The 17,969-nt window shown below is 51.7% G+C and overlaps 1 protein-coding gene across 4 annotated transcripts; it reads right to left on the bottom strand.

Moving 5' to 3' along the window:
* Positions 1-265: 265 nt before the first annotated feature.
* C4H11orf24 (chromosome 4 C11orf24 homolog) lies at positions 266-10,417 on the bottom strand. 4 transcript variants are annotated; one of them, XM_077797380.1, is made up of 6 exons: positions 10,289-10,417; positions 6,500-6,698; positions 5,526-5,680; positions 3,568-3,642; positions 2,556-2,711; positions 266-1,910 (listed from the first exon to the last, which is right to left on the bottom strand). In XM_077797380.1, exons 4-6 carry the CDS (start codon positions 3,581-3,583, stop codon positions 571-573), a joined length of 1,512 nt encoding a protein of 503 aa, XP_077653506.1. In that variant the 5' UTR covers positions 3,584-3,642; positions 5,526-5,680; positions 6,500-6,698; positions 10,289-10,417; the 3' UTR covers positions 266-570. The 4 variants fall into 4 exon arrangements, with proteins under 4 accessions (XP_077653506.1, XP_077653505.1, XP_026252249.2 ...); XM_077797379.1 differs by lacking the exon at positions 5,526-5,680; XM_026396464.2 differs by lacking the exon at positions 5,526-5,680 and having other exon boundaries at positions 266-1,799.
* Between the last annotated feature and the right edge of the window lie 7,552 nt (positions 10,418-17,969).

The raw sequence follows: 17,969 nt of genomic DNA, 5'->3' as shown, positions 1-17,969 counted from the left end.
AGTTGGGGGCCTCCTGGCAGGTGTCTGGGCAGGCCTGGGCATCAGAGGAAGCACATAAAATTGGGCCAGACACAGCAGACCCTCCAGGGCCTCCATTACATTGAATGTTAACAAAGGCAGATGTCGGGCTGCTGCTCTAGGACTGGGCGTGGAGCGCCTGCGCGGACCATGGGCCTCTAGGTAAAAAAAAGAGAAGAAAAATGCCAAGGCTCCGGCCTGGGCGTCGGCGGGCAGCAGACACTGACACCCGAGCAGACATCCTGAGTAGAGAGCAGACATCACTTTAATTCTGGTCAGGGTCTCACACTCTGGGGCCGGGCGGGCCAGGGCCTGCCCACCTGCCTGCCACCCCACCCCACAGCAGGATCCCCGGCTGCTCCCAAGCACATGATCATTTACAAAAATAAATATGAAAAGCAGCAACTCTTTCGTGATGGAGGAGTTAATCTGACATGGATTAAATGTGCCTAAGCATCTGACTTATCTCTGAATTGCACCGAGAGATCTGGAAGCACTTGGTTTGGTTTAGAGGCAGAATGGAGGGCGGAGGAGGGGCCGCCCGCTCCGCGGTCACATCTCCGAGTCTGCGTACATGCCATTGATCAGGTAGTCCACCTGCGTGTAGTCCTTCTTCTTGTAGCTCTCGTAGGCTTGGAGGGCGAACAACACCAGCACTGTGATGAACAGGGTCACCCCGAGCACCAGCACTGCCAGGAGGAACGTCTTGTTCACCAAGGACGGGGTCAGGGGCTCGGTGGTGACCACCAGGTACTGGCCTTGGGTGCTGAGTGGGCACATGTCCGTGGGTGTGGGCCCTGTGGAGGCAGCACCAGGTGTGGTCTTGGTTTTCACCTGCTCCGGTGTCTGTAGTGTGCCTGGGCCACTGGCCCCCTGGGTGGGTGACAACGGGCTTGGCTGAGTGGTGGGGGATATGGCCTCCACCTCAGGGGTTGGGCTGGTGTGAGGCACTGGCACTGTGCTGGCAGCTGGCTTCTCAGCTTGTACCTGGGTGGCGGTCACTGCCGTCAAGGAAACCACAGTCTCCACTGTCGAGGACACTGGAGTCTCGGAGTGGGTGGTGGTGGGCTCTGGGGTGGTGTCTGGGGGGCGTGTTGTGTTGAGCACTGGCTGGCTTGGCAACACCCGGATGGTGGGACCTTGTGCTTGGGGACGGGCCGGGGGTGCAGGGCTTCCTGTGGAGCTGGGGGGCGTGTGCTCTGCAGGACGGAGCCTGCTGTTGGGACGGCTGGTACTGGTCGCAGTAGCAGCCAGGGCCCGCGTGGCCTCTGTTGCCACTGCTGCTGCTCCGGGCAGTGCACTGCCATGTGGTCCTCCTGCGAGGGGCGAGCCGGGAGACGGGGGTCCTCCTGCGAGGGGCGAGCCGGGAGACGGGGGTCCTCCTGCGGGGGGCGAGCCGGGAGACGGGGGTCCTCCTGCGAGGGGCGAGCCGGGAGACGGGGGTCCTCCTGCGGGGGGCGAGCCGGGAGACGGGGGTCCTCCTGCGGGGGGCGAGCCGGGAGACGGGGGTCTTCCTGCGAGGGGCGAGCCGGGAGACGGGGGTCCTCCTGCGGGGGGCGAGCCGGGAGACGGGGGTCCTCCTGCGGGGGGCAAGCCGGGAGACGGGGGTCCTTCTGTGAGGGGCGAGCTGGGAGACGGTGGACCGGCAGCTGCTGTGGATGGGGTCCATCGTACAGATGTGGGGATAGGCGATGGGGGGGCAGCCGATGGAGTGCTCGCATTTGTCTTCTGTGTCGTCTCTGCTGAGGCTGGAGCAGAGGTGAGCTTGGCTGCCACAGTCCCTTGGGTCAACATGACAGAAGCGCGTGTCACTGTGGTGGTTTTGTCATCTGTGTCCAGGGACGCATTTTTCTTCACTAACACGTTTTGTGTCTTGTTAGGGATTAGGGACCCTTAAAGCATAAAAAGAGATGCAATCACTTCCAGCCACATGCGGGTGCGCCCCTCTGTGGTCCCTGAGCGCCAGCGCCTAGGGTTGGCTTGGCGGGACTCTCCTCTCCACCCAGTGCATGCAGGGAGCCACTGGTGACTGTGGCTCCTCTTCCTGCCCCCTGGAGAAGCCCAGGCACTCTGCTTTTGGAATCCTTCACCCTCTCTGAACTCTGGCCTGGTGGAGGCTGAAGAGCTTTGCTATTTGATCCAATTCCCCAAATATGGCTGAAAGTCTTGCACTGCGGGTATGATACGCCATTAAAACAAACCCATCGTGCATGCTCCTGGGTTTATGGAGCAGGTAGCTGGCCTTACGGGCTCGAATCCTGCAAGATCCCTTAGCACTGGAACAGGTCTGTATGGGAATTCCTGGAGATGAACAGGCCTGGGGCAGTGGAGGAAGGCAGCTAGATACTGGAGGGGAATGACTGAACTCCCCACCAGGGCTCCACTGCTCTGTCCTTCTAGGGGTCCCCACTCACACAACCCTTTCCCAGCCCAACACCTGGGAAGCTCCAGGGATTGCAGACACCTCTCTCATGGGTTCAGGGTGTTTGGGGGCCAACCAGGGGTCTGTCCAGAAGCCACACAGCTTTTGCACTTACCTGGCTCCCGAGATGCCACTTGGCTTCCAAATAAGGACAAGGAGGAAAGCCAAACCACTACGAGGGCTGTCCACATCTTGGGGGAGTCTGAGCAGGGCAGGGCAGTCCCTGAGGCTCTCAGGCTGTCAACGGTAGCTTTCTGCTTGGCTGAAGGATCTGGGGTCAAGAAGGCACCCCGGTCAGAAGGCGTCTGATCAGCAATACCTACCTGAACACTGCAGTCACCCTGGAGGGCTCTAGAGGGCCCAGGGTGCAAACTGAGCCAAGATCAGGCCAGGGAAAGCACCGGGTGGTAGCCTGCTGATAACAACGGCCTGCCCGGTTACCGGCTGAAGTGCCTGACCCACCTTCACTCTGAAGTCTCAGCCTGGGTGAGTCTACTCCCCCAGCCCCGAGGCCAGGGTCTGGAAGGGTAGGAGAAGGCCACGACTCGCCACACCAAGACCTTTCACATCCAGAGTGGCCAAGTCCTGGTCCTCAGCTTCTCCCAAGGTTGGCAGAGAACAAGTTAGGCCCCGGTCCCATGTGCACTATGTCAGCTGACTGCACCCTTCTCATAGGGGCCTCATGGAGCCACCCACCAACCCATCCCCCACTAGTCCACCTGAATATCCCCCACCCCCACCCACCCACTTACTTACCCCTCCCCCATTTGCTGAGCATCTACTCCTGTGCCAGGCAGACAAAAGATGAAAAATGAGCTGGGCATGGTGGTGCACGCCTGAAATCCCAGTGGTTTCAAGGCTGACAGGAGGATCATAAGTTTGAGGCCAGCCTCAGCAATTTAGTGAAGACCTAAGCAACTCAGCAAGATCCTGTCTCTTGGGGCTGGGATTGTGGCTCAGAGATAGAGTGCTCGCCCGGCAGGCATGAGGCACGGGGTTGGATGCTCAGCACCACATAAAAAATAAATAAAATAAAGATACTGTGTCCACCTATAACCAAAAAATAAATATTAAAAAAAAAATCCTGTCTTGGTCTGGGGATGTGGCTCAAGTGGTAGTGCACTTGCCTGGCCTGGCATGCATGCAGCCTGAGTTCGATCCTCAGCACCACATACAAACAAAGATGTTGGGTCCGCCGAAAACTAAAAAAAAAAAAAAAAAATCCTGTCTCTAAATAAGAAAAAGGCTGGAGATGTGGCTCAGTGGTTAAGCACCCCTGGGTTCACTCCTCAGTACCAGGAAGAAGAAAAGACAAATGCGCACTCCCTCCTCCAGGGGACATGCAGCCCAGCAGGAGACACAGAAAAGAGGTCACTGCGGGCCAGCGTGAGCGTTGAGCAGGCCTGACCTGGGCAGGCCTGAAGCAAGGTGGGCTGGTCCTCAGGCAGAGGCCTTGAGGGTGCCTGGGTGAGGCTGGCAGAGGACAGGGTGCCACAGTGACCGCGAGGACACTGCGTTCAGTCAGTGGTGGTGGGGTGGGTGCGGCAGGAAAGGCTCCTGGGGAAGTGACAGCTGGGCACATTCCGAAAGCTGTCTGGGGTCACCTGGTGGAGGTGTGCTGTGGGCGCAGCTGACGGCAGCATCAGAAACTGGGGAGAGCAGTGGGGTGCGGCTGCGCCGGAGAGGCCACCGATCCCACGACCACAGGCAGTGGGCATCTCACCTGCACAGCGAACACCTGCAGTCCTGCCTCTGGGCAGCACTGAGGTCACTGCATCCCTGCCCAGGAGCAGCTGCTCATCTCCCACCAGGCGGCGTCCTCAGGAGCCCCCTCCCGCCCTCACGGCCTCTGCCCCGGCACCCCCTGCGCTCTGGCCTCCACTCCTGACCCCAGCTCCTGCCTCTCCAGCTCGGTCCTGTGCGAGGCAGGGGCGGTTTCTCTTCCTCTTTCACCCCTAGCATCCCGGGGACCACAGGGAACCTGCCACACAGTGGGCCACCAAGGTCCTCCGCTCCCCTCCACTTGCCAGCGAGGCAGAGCCCCTTCTTTCCTTTTATCGTTCTATAGGGGACACTGGGGGCCTCAGTGCATTTTTAGAAGAATCGTGTTCATTTGGTTTGGCTTTTGTTTTTTCTTTTTTTTTTTTAAAGATTTTTTTTAAGATGGACATCATATCTTTATTTATTTATTTTTTATGTGGTGCTGAGGATCGAACGCAGTGCCTCACATGTGTGAGGCAAGCACTCTACCGCTGAGCTATAATCCCAGCCCCTGTTTTGTTTTCATTTAGTGTGGATTTTTTTTTTTAAAGTAAAATAATAACAACAATGAGCAGGAACGAGCATGAGAAAACCGGTACCCAGCAGTCCACAGAGAGTGAGTCCAGGCCCACAGCTGCAGGTAAACTGGGACTGGGGTGCTGGGTCAGCGTCTGTTCATCTGTTCATCCCTGGGGACTGAGGGACATACTAGATGCTGCCACAGGCGTCTTTTGGCTCCTATGGTGCTCACAGCCCCTCCCTTGAAGAACCCAGGAGCCATGCGGGGGCGTGGGGACAAGCAGTCTGTGCAGGGCTCAGTCCCAGCTCTTGGGCTCACCAGGCGGGCAGGCAAGTCACATCACCTCGCTGAACCTCATCAAGGTGTATAAGGGTGACATGGGTCCATGCAGCAGGCACCCAGTGTGACACCTGGCTCAGCCATCAGCCACCCCAAGAAGCATGTCCAGCCATGCTGAGAGCTACACACAAGCAGCCCTGTGCTTCATAAAGGAGACCCAGTGGTGGCCAGTGACCGTAATCAATGGGGACTCCTGTGTGCGGCCTGTGGCTGGAACAGTCTTCATGCAGAACCTTTACGGAAGGCTGGGCTGTTCCCGGAGGCCTCTATCCCTTTCCAAGAGCCACTGACTTTTCTACCTTTAAATTGCAACTTCGCTAAAAGGGTCACAAGGTTTGCATTTGTTTTCTAGGGTGCAAAAGGTATTCCTTGCTCTGACAGAAAAAATGGGAGTGGGGTGGGGAGAAGAGACAGAGCAACATCCTGAGTGAAAGACCAAGATGGAAGGTTCTTGCATGAACTCACCATGCGCCCTCAGCCCAGGCAATGCATCGGGGCTCCTGGTAAATGCGTGTATTCAGACGGCTCTCTCTGTGGCCAGTGATGTCCACGGAATGCCGTTACAGCACCAGCACTGGCCCGGCACGCTCCCTGTGCTGGGGCCCTTGGCTGGAAGTCGGCTGGTGGATCCAAGGTGGGAGGATGCGACAGGGCTTCTTATGGGCAAGGAGGATCTTGGCTCCCTGAACACACCTCAGGCCTTAGGGCCTTTCACTGCCCCCTGGTTGCTGAAAGTCTCTAGGACAGGCCAGGAGGCAAATACTGTGTCCTTTGTGGGCCAGCCTGTTGTGTGGCAGCTAATCAACCCTGCCACCTAGTGCACAGGCAGCCCTGCAGGAGACCTTCGGGATGGTGCTGCTGTATCCAATAAGACTTCATTTACACCAGCAGGCGGCTCGTGGGGTTGGGCCCACTGCTGCTCCAGCATGTCTGCCGACCTCAGGGTCGAAGCTCCAGCTAAGGCAGGGAAGGACTGAGTCCATATCCCAAAGGACTTGCTCCTGTCCATCCGGTTCCTCACCTGGGACAGATATGACCTGGGGCCTCTACTCAGTCTTCTGCTAGGGGGCACCTCCTCTGTCCCCCAGCACCAGTGAGATGTAGCATCTCTTGTGCGTATTACGGGGCCCCTGAGAGTATTGTGACGCGAGGCTGAAAGAGTCTCCTGTAGGAACCTGCATTTGTGTCATGGAAGCAGAAGAGAACTACAGAAGACTTCATGGTCTCCATGCCCTACATCTGTCCCTGCCTGGACCGCCATCCTGGTCTACTCAACAGGCAGGACCTTTGATGGCAAAGGCCATATACCACATCCCCCTGGTACTGGAAGGCTTGGTTGTCTTTCTGCTGACCCTGCAAAGCCCCCTCAGGGGTCTCTCCAAGCTTATTGTCCCATCTCCAAACAGGCAGGCCCACCCTGCAGGGCTGGGGACACTCACCAGAGGCAGCTGCTCAGGGAGTGCTTGCAGGCTGGGCCATCTTCCTCCTCGGGGAGCTGTGGGTTTGGCACTGCAGTGCTCGTCAGGTGAGGTCTGGCTGCGTAGGTGAGAGCAGCTTGGCAAGGCACCCCCAGGCCGTGGCATGCTTTGTGGCACGTGTGGCACCAAGGTGAATGCTCCCCTGTGGTGACCGATGCATCTAGGGTTGGAGAGAGAGTGAACACTCCTTAGGAAAAGCCGGGGAAACACTGGGCAGGGGGCAGACAGGGCAGAGCACCACTGAACAACTGATCAATATGATCGGAAAGTGACAACATTCATCAAATGCCCAAACTTCTGATGTAGCAATTTCTACTGCAGGAATGTCTTCTGGGGAAGCAACTGGACAGATGTACAAAGATTTTCTTCATACATTATGTTCAAAATAAAGCAAAATACTCTACTAGTTCCATAAAGGACTGTTCCATTCCATATAAAATACTATGCCAGCTATTAAAATATGCAAATTTCTATTTATTAACCTGGAAAGAGGCATAGCATGCATCATTACACAAGCAAAGCAGGCTTCACAATAGAATGCATACCATGAGTTCTGTTTAAACAGAAATTTAATAAAGGTCTGGAAAGAGTTATACTAGAAAGTTACTAAAGATCAGCCTTGGGGAACAGACTGATCTGCAATTTTTACTTTCTTTCTTTTCCACATTTTTTTTTTTTAAACAAGCATGTATCACTTTCGGAAAACACTTCTGAAAGGCTCCAGTTAAACAAAACTGATTTTCTTAAAGTACTTTGAGCTAGTAGCACAATGTCACAAAGTGATCTCACTTGACACTGCTTTATGTGTAGATCTTAATAATTTAGAGAAACTATGTGATTTACAGATCAGGAAGCACACTGTTCTAGGAGCCAGCTGGAGCTATAGAAGAATCCAGGAGTCCCAGGTATAATATAAAGATATTAAGCAGCACAAATGATTCTCTCCTTGATGAATATTTAATGTGAACCCAGAAGATTGTAGAAACAGCTCATTACCTTCTATAGTGGGCAGATATTAGTAGGTGCTGATGTCCAGAGACCCCCATGGGCCTGCTCCCCAAAACAAAAGGCCAGGTGCATACACAGCCACAAACATATCCAGCAGCACATGGCCATATGTGCAGTCACACCTGAACACACACACACACACACACACACACACACACACAGGTGAATGCACACACAGAATATCTCCATAAGACTATCTCTGAAAACTCTAAAACTTTCCCAGAAAACTTCTGCTGAATACCACCCTGTTTATTCACTCCTGGCCAGCAGCACTGGTGGTCACTCCCACAGAAACAGGAATGAGTTATCATGTGGATTCAAGAGCAGGCCTTCATTTTGCCATGACTTTAACTCTCTGGTATGGTCCTGCCTCCACTTTTCAATAGAATATTCTCAATGTCAAGGTCACAGGTGGGGACCTGTACTAATGTTTACAAGCTGACTCAGAATGGAGAAACCATTAATGTGATTTAAAATAATAGTTTTCCCTGAAAGGGTTTCTGTGAGCCTTAAATGAAAATCTAGCCCTCAGGACCTATCTAGTTACTCTCATTATTATCTAGAGAAAGAATTATTAAGCTGGGTGTGGTGGCACACACCTGTAATCCCAATTACTTGGGAGACCCAGGCAAGAGAATTGCAAGTTTGAGGCCAGCTTGAGCAACTTAGCAAGACTCTATCTGGAAATAAAATTTAAAATGCACGGGAAGGGGGCTGGGGGTGTGGCTCAAGCGGTAGCAGCTCTCCTGGCATGTGTGGGGCCCGGGTTCGATCCTCAGCACCACATATAAAATGCACAGGAAGGTAGCTCAATGGAGGAGTGTTTGTTTAGCCTGTGCAAAGCCCTGGGTTCAATCCCCAGCAAGTATTTTTGTGTGTATGAAACAAAAAAAAGAAGTTTTTTAAAATAATTAAGTTAGCTGGGCATGGGGGCGCATGCCTGTAATCCCAGTGGTTCCTAGCAGCTTGGGAGGCTGATAGGAGGATCTCAAGTTCAAAGCCAGCCTCAGAAACTTAAGCAAGGCCCTAAGCAACTCAGTGAGACCCTGTCTCTAAATAAAATACAAAAAAAGGGCTGGGAATATGGCTCAGTGGTTAAGCACCCCTGAGTTCAATCGTACCAAAAAAAAAAAAAAAAAATTCAGTCAGAGGCCAGGACAGATAAAAAATTGAGAGATAAGTTGTTCCTTTTCAGGAATCAGCTCTCCACAGGATCTGCAAGGAATGTGCAGCAGGGCACACCCTTGGGCCAGGTGACAGCCCACAAGAAAGGCACCCCAGACTTGTGTCCCTGAATGCCAACTTCCCTACCCTTTTCTGCTCTATGACCCTGAGATGCCTCCCAACCCCTCTTGTCTCTGATTTCTTGTGCTCCCAACCTTGGCTCAATTAAAAAAAAAAATTTTTTTTTAGTTGTAGATGGACACAATATCCTCATTTTCATCTATTTATTTTCATGTGGTGCTGAGGATCTAACCCAGGGCCTCACACTCGTGAGGCAAGCACTCCACCAATGAGCTACAACCCCAGCCCAACCTTGGCTCAGTTTTCAACTCTCTGTTAGTGATACATAGGATGCTTCATGCAAGTTATGTGAAATTGGGAGTTAAATTCGTTCTTTCTTTCTGGCATAAACAGATCCAATATGAATAATCCTCAGTCTTGGTAAAGTACTACCAGTGTCATGTCCATACTCTGTCATGTTATTATTAGCAAGAACATGGTTCTAGTCCCTACTTTAAGCCTAGGAAGCTGTACCTACATACCAAGGAACAGGGATAAAGTCAACACAAGGCAAACTGTGTACACACCTAATCCTGACACGTCACAACTGAACTTTGGTAGCAGAACCCCAAGGAACACAAACTTACAGTTTTGTGTATATAGACACTGCCCTGTGGTCCAAAGGATGTGTCCATCTGGCAGATAGGAATCTGGAACATTGGACATCATCTTAATCACACTGCTTGCTTCCAGGTTTATGGAAGTTTTGGTATCATGGCTAAATGCTAAAGTCTAGCTTTTGCTGGTGACATGGGTAGATTTAACATTCCTTTGTTTATTAGGCAGGCCCAGCATATACATGGGAAATTTGTATTCTAAAAACTTTTCTTGTTGATTTCATTGAAAATCCAAAGATACTTCCTTGGGGTAGAAATAATTGCAAAGTGTTAAAGGCAAATTTCTAAGTACCATGTTTCTTGTCACGTGCGTGTTGATTTCGGGCATCAGCCTAACAGTTAAGTGCACACACTAAGCAACCTCCTGGGGGAGGTAGGCAGGTAGAGAGATGGGCAGGGGGGAAATCCGACGGAAACCCACAGCCCCTTCCCAGGTAGAGGTCTGAGGGCAGAGGCCTGGGTCACCCAAAGGATCAACTCTCTCTGAAACCACCACTCCAGGAGGTCCAGTCTGGCCTGGGACTTGCCACAAGAAGACCTCTTCGGTTCTCCGCGCCCTCAGGAATGTCCCAACTGCCCCTAAACTGGCACAACCCAGCCTCTCCCTTCAACCTCCTCCCTCCTGGGCCCCGTCCATGCTCCTCCAGGGCCACGTCCTTCCTCCCTCCCTCCTCCTATTCCTCTCCTCAATTCCTCACCGCCTTACACGCTCCGTCCCCATTCATCCTTTCTCGTGTCCCCCTACTCCTGCCTCTCGCGCCCTCATTCATCCTCCACCTCCCTCTCTCAGTCGGAGGCAGCCCTAACAACTGCTCCTTGGACTGCAGCGCGAGTCCCTTACCCGGGCGCGGCAGGCCCGCAGCGGCCCGGCGGCCCTCGTACGGCTGGGAAGCGCCCGCGGCCGGCGATGGGACGTGGCGCGCGGTTGAGCCAAGACAGCTGAGGCCAGCGGCCCCGGCTCGGGCCCCGCCCGGGCAGCCCCGGAAGTGACGTCACGAAGGAGGGCCCCGGCGGTGCCTGGCTCAGCTGGAGGCTAGCCGGAGGGTGGGGGCGTGGTTATACTCAGCCCCGCCCTCCGGGGGGCCGGCCGCCGCCCCATTTCGCTGACGGCCGGAAGGAGCTGTTATCGGCCGGTCTTGGCGGAAGTGGGCGAGCGTTCCCCGGGTTCCCCAGTTTAGTTGTGTGCGGCGGTTCCGAGGAACTCGGGTTCCCAGGTGGGGCAGACGTGCCCCGGCGGCGCTTCGGGGCCGAGGCTGGGGATGGCCGAGAAACTCCGCGTCAGCCAGGTCGCTCTCGCCGTGTCCCTGCGCTTCGGCGCTGACGTTCACGGGCCGCCGGGGGCCGCGCCGGCGTGTCCCGAAAGTAATAGGCGGGATGGCGACCGAGGCTCCGAGCGCTCGCAGCCGGCCGGCCAGCGGTGCGGTTCTGAGCCGCGCGCACGTGGAGCTGCGTCCCGTTGCGCAGCAGCTGGGGCTCCCGAGGGGCTTCCTGATCGTCGGACGGGGGATGGCCGCGCCGAGTGTGCGGACTTGACTCCACTTAGGAACAGGCGACGCGGTGACAGGACCTCTCGGGTCCCCCGAAGGCCAAACCGAGGCCTGCGAAGGACGACCTCACCGAATAAACCGAAAAGGCTTTCTTTCCGTGCGACTTTATAACCCGTCTTGGGCTCCTGGGTCTGGGAACAGAAAAGCCGAGGTTGCAACGGCAGGATCCACTACCCACCTCTGAGCTCAGGAAGCCGCCGCCCCCTGCTTCTTGTGGAACTCACCTGTGCCACTGCCAAGGCCACCTGAGGGCGGCCTTGAGAAGACTAGATTTTTTTGCTTCGTGTTGGCTTTACAGTCCCAATTAGCTCAGTTCCAACAGGAGAAGTGCAGTGTCCGAGCTCACTGGCCGAGTGAAAATACACCTGAACAGCCAGTGCGAGCCGTTCTGTGCTTTCCCTCTTCAAAAGGCAATGTCTGTGACTCAATTTTCATTTACTTTTTTAGCAAAACTACTTTAAAAAAAAATTACTTCTAGGGCTGAAATTACAAAGATATGACACAGCTTTCCTTCTCTCTGGAGCAGGGCGAAGGAGCTCGCCCTGCATCTGCTTTTATAAATAAAGTTTTATTGAAACACAGTCATGCTTCTATAAGTATTGTCTGTGGCTGAGCCTTCAATTATGGAGCTGATGAGTGTTTGCAGCAGAGACTGTAAGGCTTACAAGTCCTAAAATATTTACTTCTTGACCCTTAACAGGAACTGTGCACTGATCCCCAGTCTAGACTATTACTAGAATGTGTTTCAGAAAACAGCTGAAATATCTGGCCAATTTGGTCCACCACACTGGGAAGTTCATTCTCTCATATTGGAATCTAGCACCTGGACTTTATAACCCACCTTGGGCTCCTGGGTCTGGAAATAGAAAAGCCGAGGTTGCAGAGGCAGGATCCACTACCCACCTGAGGTTAACGAGGTTAAAATAAAAGCAGAGTTTTATTTGGGTGTAGAATAGATTGGCTCAGTTTAGAAACCCGGAGAGCATTCCATCCAGGTTAAACAGAACTGATGATTTTATAACCAAAAGGAGCATTAGGGGATGGGAGTGGAGAGAGAGGATCCAGGCAAATCCAGTGGTTGGATACAAGACAAACTGACATAAACCACTGAGTGACACGAGTTTTTTAAAGTTCATTAGACAATCTAGGCCAACTGGCAAACTGGCCAATCTAGTATTCTCAAAGCTTGTCAATTATTATTAGATTCAGAAAACCATTGCCTCTGGTGGATTGAGTTCTGGACACAATATCTTTGTGGCAGTTTACCCCTGTCAGAAAAATTTGTAAGGGTTAGAAAAGGATTACTGCTCTCTTTGTATCTAATTTCTATGTTATACCTTTCAGTGGAGTGGGGTTGGCTGGAACCGGGTGTCTGCTGAGGGCACAGCTCTGGGAAATGCATCTCTGCTTCTGTGGCATACAGAGAAGAGGAATGCAGGGCAGGCTGGCTCTTCTCATGGTAGTGGGTAAAGTAGAAATGGGTACCCTTCAGCCTTCAGCTTTGCTAAGGGTGATCTGTGCAGAGATAGCTAAATAAACACAGAGCTCGGTCCTCTTAGTTCTTGAGTGGTTAGTTTGAATGCCAGTCAGTCTAGATGCCACATTTGAAAATTAGGACTCTGGGTGAACATTATCTGGCTTCAAATGCTGGCTTCTTCCCCTTTTGGCTGAGTGGCAGAGGACAAGAGGCCTAGACTCACTGTGCCTTGGCTTCATCAGTCTGTTCTTATCTATTGTCGTTATGTGCAATTGAGTCTCCAAAAACACTGACTTTTCCAATGCTGAGCCATTGCCCCAGGGGTGAGTCCCTGTGGGAGGCCACCCTGTCCATGAGCTGAGCATTCTCTGTCAGCCTTGAGTAAGGGGGGTGTTTGGTCTGGCTTCACATGCCACTCACTGTGCAAAGTAATGGCCTCCACCTTTGCTGGGCAGAGAAGTTTGCCCTAGCCCTGGACTTGGGCGTTACCCAACGGGACTGGACAACCCCCGTTTGAAACCTTTTCCTCTGCATTATTTGGTGAAGAACATACCATTGAAACTCATTTGTGGGTCCCCCCCGTATAAAAACAAAGAGATTCTGGGTGCACGCTCTCCTGCCTTCCATTGTGGAAGAAGACCCTTGCAGGAGCAGAGTAGCCCCACTCTCCATCTGAGAAACTCATGTCTGTGTGTTGCATGATTTCTTTGCCGTTTTTTTAGTTTAATGTTGCAGCCAGCTCCTTTGAACCCAGCTCATCTCGTCAGTGTGGGTGGCTGTCGAGAAGTCCCTGAGAGGCTCTGCTCACATTTTTATCAGTCAACCAGCACATAACCTGGTCTCCTGTTCAAAGACACCTTATTTGATGCACAGTGCTGGCCCATAATATTGAACTCACGGCCATGCCTGAAGGGAGCTTGCCTAACATACCTCCTCACCCATATTTTTTCTTTGTGAAGCTGTGGCTCAAGGTCAACAGGGAACTCAGGCAGGAGCCAGACATCCTCTTTTCCCTCCCCTACAACATCAGCTAAGATAGTAACCTTGGGAGAAGGAGGTCTTCTCTTGACCGGCCCCCCAAGGGAGTTGGGCCATTTAAGAACACGATGAGATGGAGCTGCATGGATGGGGTGGTCAGTGTGAGGCTTAAGGTGGAAGGGTCAAACTAGAGTACCTAGCGCCTTCATTTCCTGTCAGGAGAAAAGGGAGCAAGACGGGAACAAGTAAAGGTTATTAAATTGACTTTTAATAGAAACTACTTCTAAAGAATGATTCAACTGGGGTGCTAAGCCTCAGTCAAGAAAAATGGACCGTTCCGGAAAAAAAAACATGATCTGGATAAACTGGGAGAGAATTAGAAATGACCAAAATAAACTGGTGCATTCCACCAGGAGAATGTATGGAACCAAACCTTCAGAGGTCTGTTTCCTAAAACCGAACTGAATAAGAGTTTTCAGCAAGTCCTTTCTGGGATCAGTAGTTTAAGACTTAAAATCAAGAAGGAAACTGAAAGTCATGTTCCAAGTGTTTCTCAAACTTCTGGAAGGACTCGATAGTCATCTGAAGGCATGTATGAAAATAAAAATTCCCAAATTTCTGGCCCATTCCAGACTAGGTGAATCCATTAATGGGATCAATCTCCAGGGAAGCTGTTTACAGAACACTCCAGCTGATCCCTAGCAGGAAACACTACTCCACAAACTCAGTTCACTTAGTTTTCTTTGTTTCATGACCAGTTGATGAAGCCTGCTCCTGTTTACTCTGGGTGTCTGTACTTGCCTGTAGATTCTGAGTTTGGGAGATAATTTTAAAATGACTGCTTTCCAAATAAATGTCCTGAATTTTGAAAAAAATAGAGAAATAATAGTTTCTGCCTCATCAGAGGTTGGGCGAATTAAATTACAAATCATTATGTGTCAAGTGCTTATCATGGGGCATTGCACCCAGAGCACTGAGTAAATATGAGTCATTGTCACTGTCGATCCTAAAGAACAGGATTCTGGTATTTGGAATGAGGATCTCTGGGGTTTGCAGTCTGTCTCAAGGGATTGCAAGCCCTCTCCACGGAGCTGCTGTGCTCACGCCAGGCAGAAGCCCCGGCTGGCCACAGAAAGCTCCCTCTCCCTTCTGGAGAGCCATCTCCCCACTCATCAAAGGCAGTTCCTTCCAGCAGGAGGGTGGTGCTTCCCTTCATCAACTTTTATTATCAGTCCTGATAGTTCGTCTTTCGGCCCTGAACACGTGGAGAATCTTGAGAATGGAAATGAGTAACAGATGAGATGGGAAAGAACTGCACATGCATCGTGAGACCCATCCTCCTGGCTTGTCACCTGCGATGTGACAGAAAGATCAATTAGATTTTTCAGGTGTTTACTGTAGACAGCTGAAAAGAAAATTTAAGGATTACGAAATGGGAATTTGCCATTTAACAATTCTAAGGTGAATATCCATTGAATCTCATCCAGAAACACCATTTGACCAGAATCACATTTGGCCAAACATCTGGGCACCCCATGGCCCAATCAAGTTGATGTGTAAGCTTCATCCTCCCTTCTGAAGCTCGTTTTCCTGCGTTTCACATGCCAGCTTGAGAGCTCTGTCTGCACTGGGGGGTCCTTTCCTGCTGCCCGTCAGGAGCACAGCTGGTCTCCCGCTGTTTTTCTCACTGATCTACCATCCAGGTCAAGATTTCAGACTTGACCAGCTCCCTCAAAGCCGCCGGCGTGATGGTCTTTCCTGTCCTCCTGCCCGACTGGCCACACATCCCCTGGCTTTGGGTCACCCATCCTGCTGCTGATGGGTGTTGTTCAACACTTTGGCGTGCGTCCCTGGTCTTGTTCCAGAGCATCTGGTGGGTGACCGGTGCTGCACACGTTCATCTGAGTCTGGCTTTGGTTTTCCAGTAGGTGTGTGAGGGTCATTATTCACGGTGGTTTATTCTGATTGCTGTTGAATACCGCCGTGTGGATGAGCACAGCTTGCTCCTCCGCTCCCCTGGCAATCAACATCTGGACTCCTTCCAGTCTGTGGACACCATGAATGGCGCTCTTTGGGACATCCTTGTGCCTGTCTTCTGGAATACACCCTCCCTGGGCTGTCCTGGGAGTGACACTGCCGGGTGGCGAGGCACAAGGGGCTTCAGCCTCACAAGGTGGCGCCACCAGGCACAGGGGTGGAAGTTCCTGCTGCGGCCGGTCCCCTGCTCTGTGCTGTGGCGGGTCCCCTGCTCTGTGCTGTGGCCAGGCTTTCTCATTTTTGCTAGTCTGGGTGGGTTGCCACGGAATTTCCTTGCAGTTTTAAAATTTCCAGATATATGGGGATTTTCCATCTTTTGGTTTGTTTCTATTTCTAGATTAATTTCCCTGGGGTTAGAGGACGTGTTCTCTGTATCTCAGTCCTTAGTGATTCGTTGACCCTGCTCTGTGGACCAGCCTGGGGTCACTCTGCGAAAAGGTTCTTCCAGTGCTTGGAAGGAAGGTGCAGGCTGCGGAGCTCTGTGTGCAGAGGGGCCGAGTTTCCTCAGTCCCTGTCTTCCGCGTTGTTGCGAGGGGGCAAAGTTGCGACGTCTACAGTTGAGGGGAGAAATAAGGAATTCCATCCGCTTCTGCCCCCTCAGTGCTTTTTTCACTCAAATTACTCGAGACAGTTTCACTCTATAGGTTCTTCATCAAGAAAACGACGATCCTTCATGCTGGGCACTGCCATAGACATAATCAGTTCACAGCACACAATTCTCCATTGATTCTAAGCGCTGCAAACACACTTCGTCACGACAGGCTCGTGGCTGCATTCCCTCTGCAGGCTGCGTTCAGAGGTCTCAAGCCTGAGGCTTTGTGTCCAGCAGATGCACACTCACTCAGACCGCGGTGACCAGGTCTGGAACCAAGGCGGGCTTTTCCTGGCGTGGAGTGGACGACCCGTTGGGGAGAGGGTGATAGGGAGGAGTTGTGGCCCTCACCAGGGTCCAGACGAGGCGGTAGAGATGAGAGTGGTGAGGATCACTCAGAGGCTCAGAAACGATGACAAGTGACGGGATGTCAGGTCCTCATCAGGCCCTCCAGCCCGAGTGCATCCTGTTCCGGCTGGCTGAATCCCTGCTCATCTGCTCTGTTGTTTATACTACATTTGGGGGCTTTTGACCCCCCTTTCAATCCTTATCAGCTACCACCTGATTTCTCAGTGACATCGTTTACCCTGGGGTCAGAGACATCTGGTCTGGTGGTCCCCACCCTGATCTTCCCCACTTTCCCTCTTATCAGGGAGGACAGCCCGCCAGGGGCTTCACCCTGTTTATCAGGGTGAGGGGAAGTGACTTGCTGAAGCCACCCTGGAGGGCTCTGTGGCTGTGCCTGGGAGACTGCAGGTTTCAAACTGGGGTTTTTAAATGGAGTTGCTTAGGCTCAGGCCTCAGGCCGTCCTCACACACGTCCTCACTGAAGTTTTGTCTACTTAACCAGTCACTGAGAGAGAAGGGTCACGGCTTCTGCTCTCTCAATTTCTGCTTTATTTATTCTGAGGCTGTGTTATCAGGTACCGATCATCTGAAAATTATTATATTTTCCTGGTGAATTGAACATCTTTTCCTGATTGGATAATCTTTAGTTTTAAAGACACTTCTTGTCTCAGAATCTACCTTGTCAGCCATTAATACACAGACCATTTTTCATTTGATTAATGTTCATAGGATACACCTTTTCTATTCATTTCCTTTCAATGTTTCTGTTCTTCGGTTTTCAATATGTGTCTTTTTCATAGCATGCCATTCGATTTTTCAAACATTTGTCTTTCGATTGGAATATTCAGACCATACAATAGTTTTGTTTCCTTTTCTTGGAGGAGCTGGGATGGAACCCAGGGCCCCACACTTGCCAGGGAAGCCCTGCCCCCTATTTAATATAATCTCAAACATACGATAACGGGTCACATCACATTTGATGTAGTTACGGAATATTTGGATCTGGATCTGTCACCTTATTCTGTACTTTCTATCCCCACTTCTGAGTTCCTCTCTCCCTTTCTTTGGGTTGATTTTCTTCCAAAATTATTCATTTCCTCCTCTACTAATTTAGAAGTTATCTTTTTCCATATCTAGTCTCTTGGTGTTTACACATTTCCAGAATGAAAATGTTCTTGTGGGGATGCGGGTGTAGCTCAGGGCCAGAGGGCACCTGTGCCAGTGTGTGTGAGGCCCTGGGTCCATCCCCAGCTGGAAAGAAAAAGGAGGAGGAGGAAAAAAAAGGGCAAGAGAAAGTCTTTATCTATCTTATTTTGAATTTAACTGTAGGTTTACTCCAGTTTCTGCCACATGACACAAGGATCTCAGAACATTTGTTCTTTTAGAGAGACACGACAGTAGAATGCCTTTTGACATATTGTGTGTATATGGAGTACGACTTCCCATTCCTGTGGTGGGACACATGTGGAGTTTCGAGGCTCTTGTATTCATATATCAATACAGGAAAGTGACGTCCAGTTCATTCTACTGCCTTTCTCATCCT

Source organism: Urocitellus parryii, chromosome 4 (genome assembly GCF_045843805.1).
Source record: "Urocitellus parryii isolate mUroPar1 chromosome 4, mUroPar1.hap1, whole genome shotgun sequence".
Lineage (NCBI taxonomy): Eukaryota > Metazoa > Chordata > Mammalia > Rodentia > Sciuridae > Urocitellus > Urocitellus parryii.
This window is presented reverse-complemented; position numbering and strand designations above follow the sequence as displayed.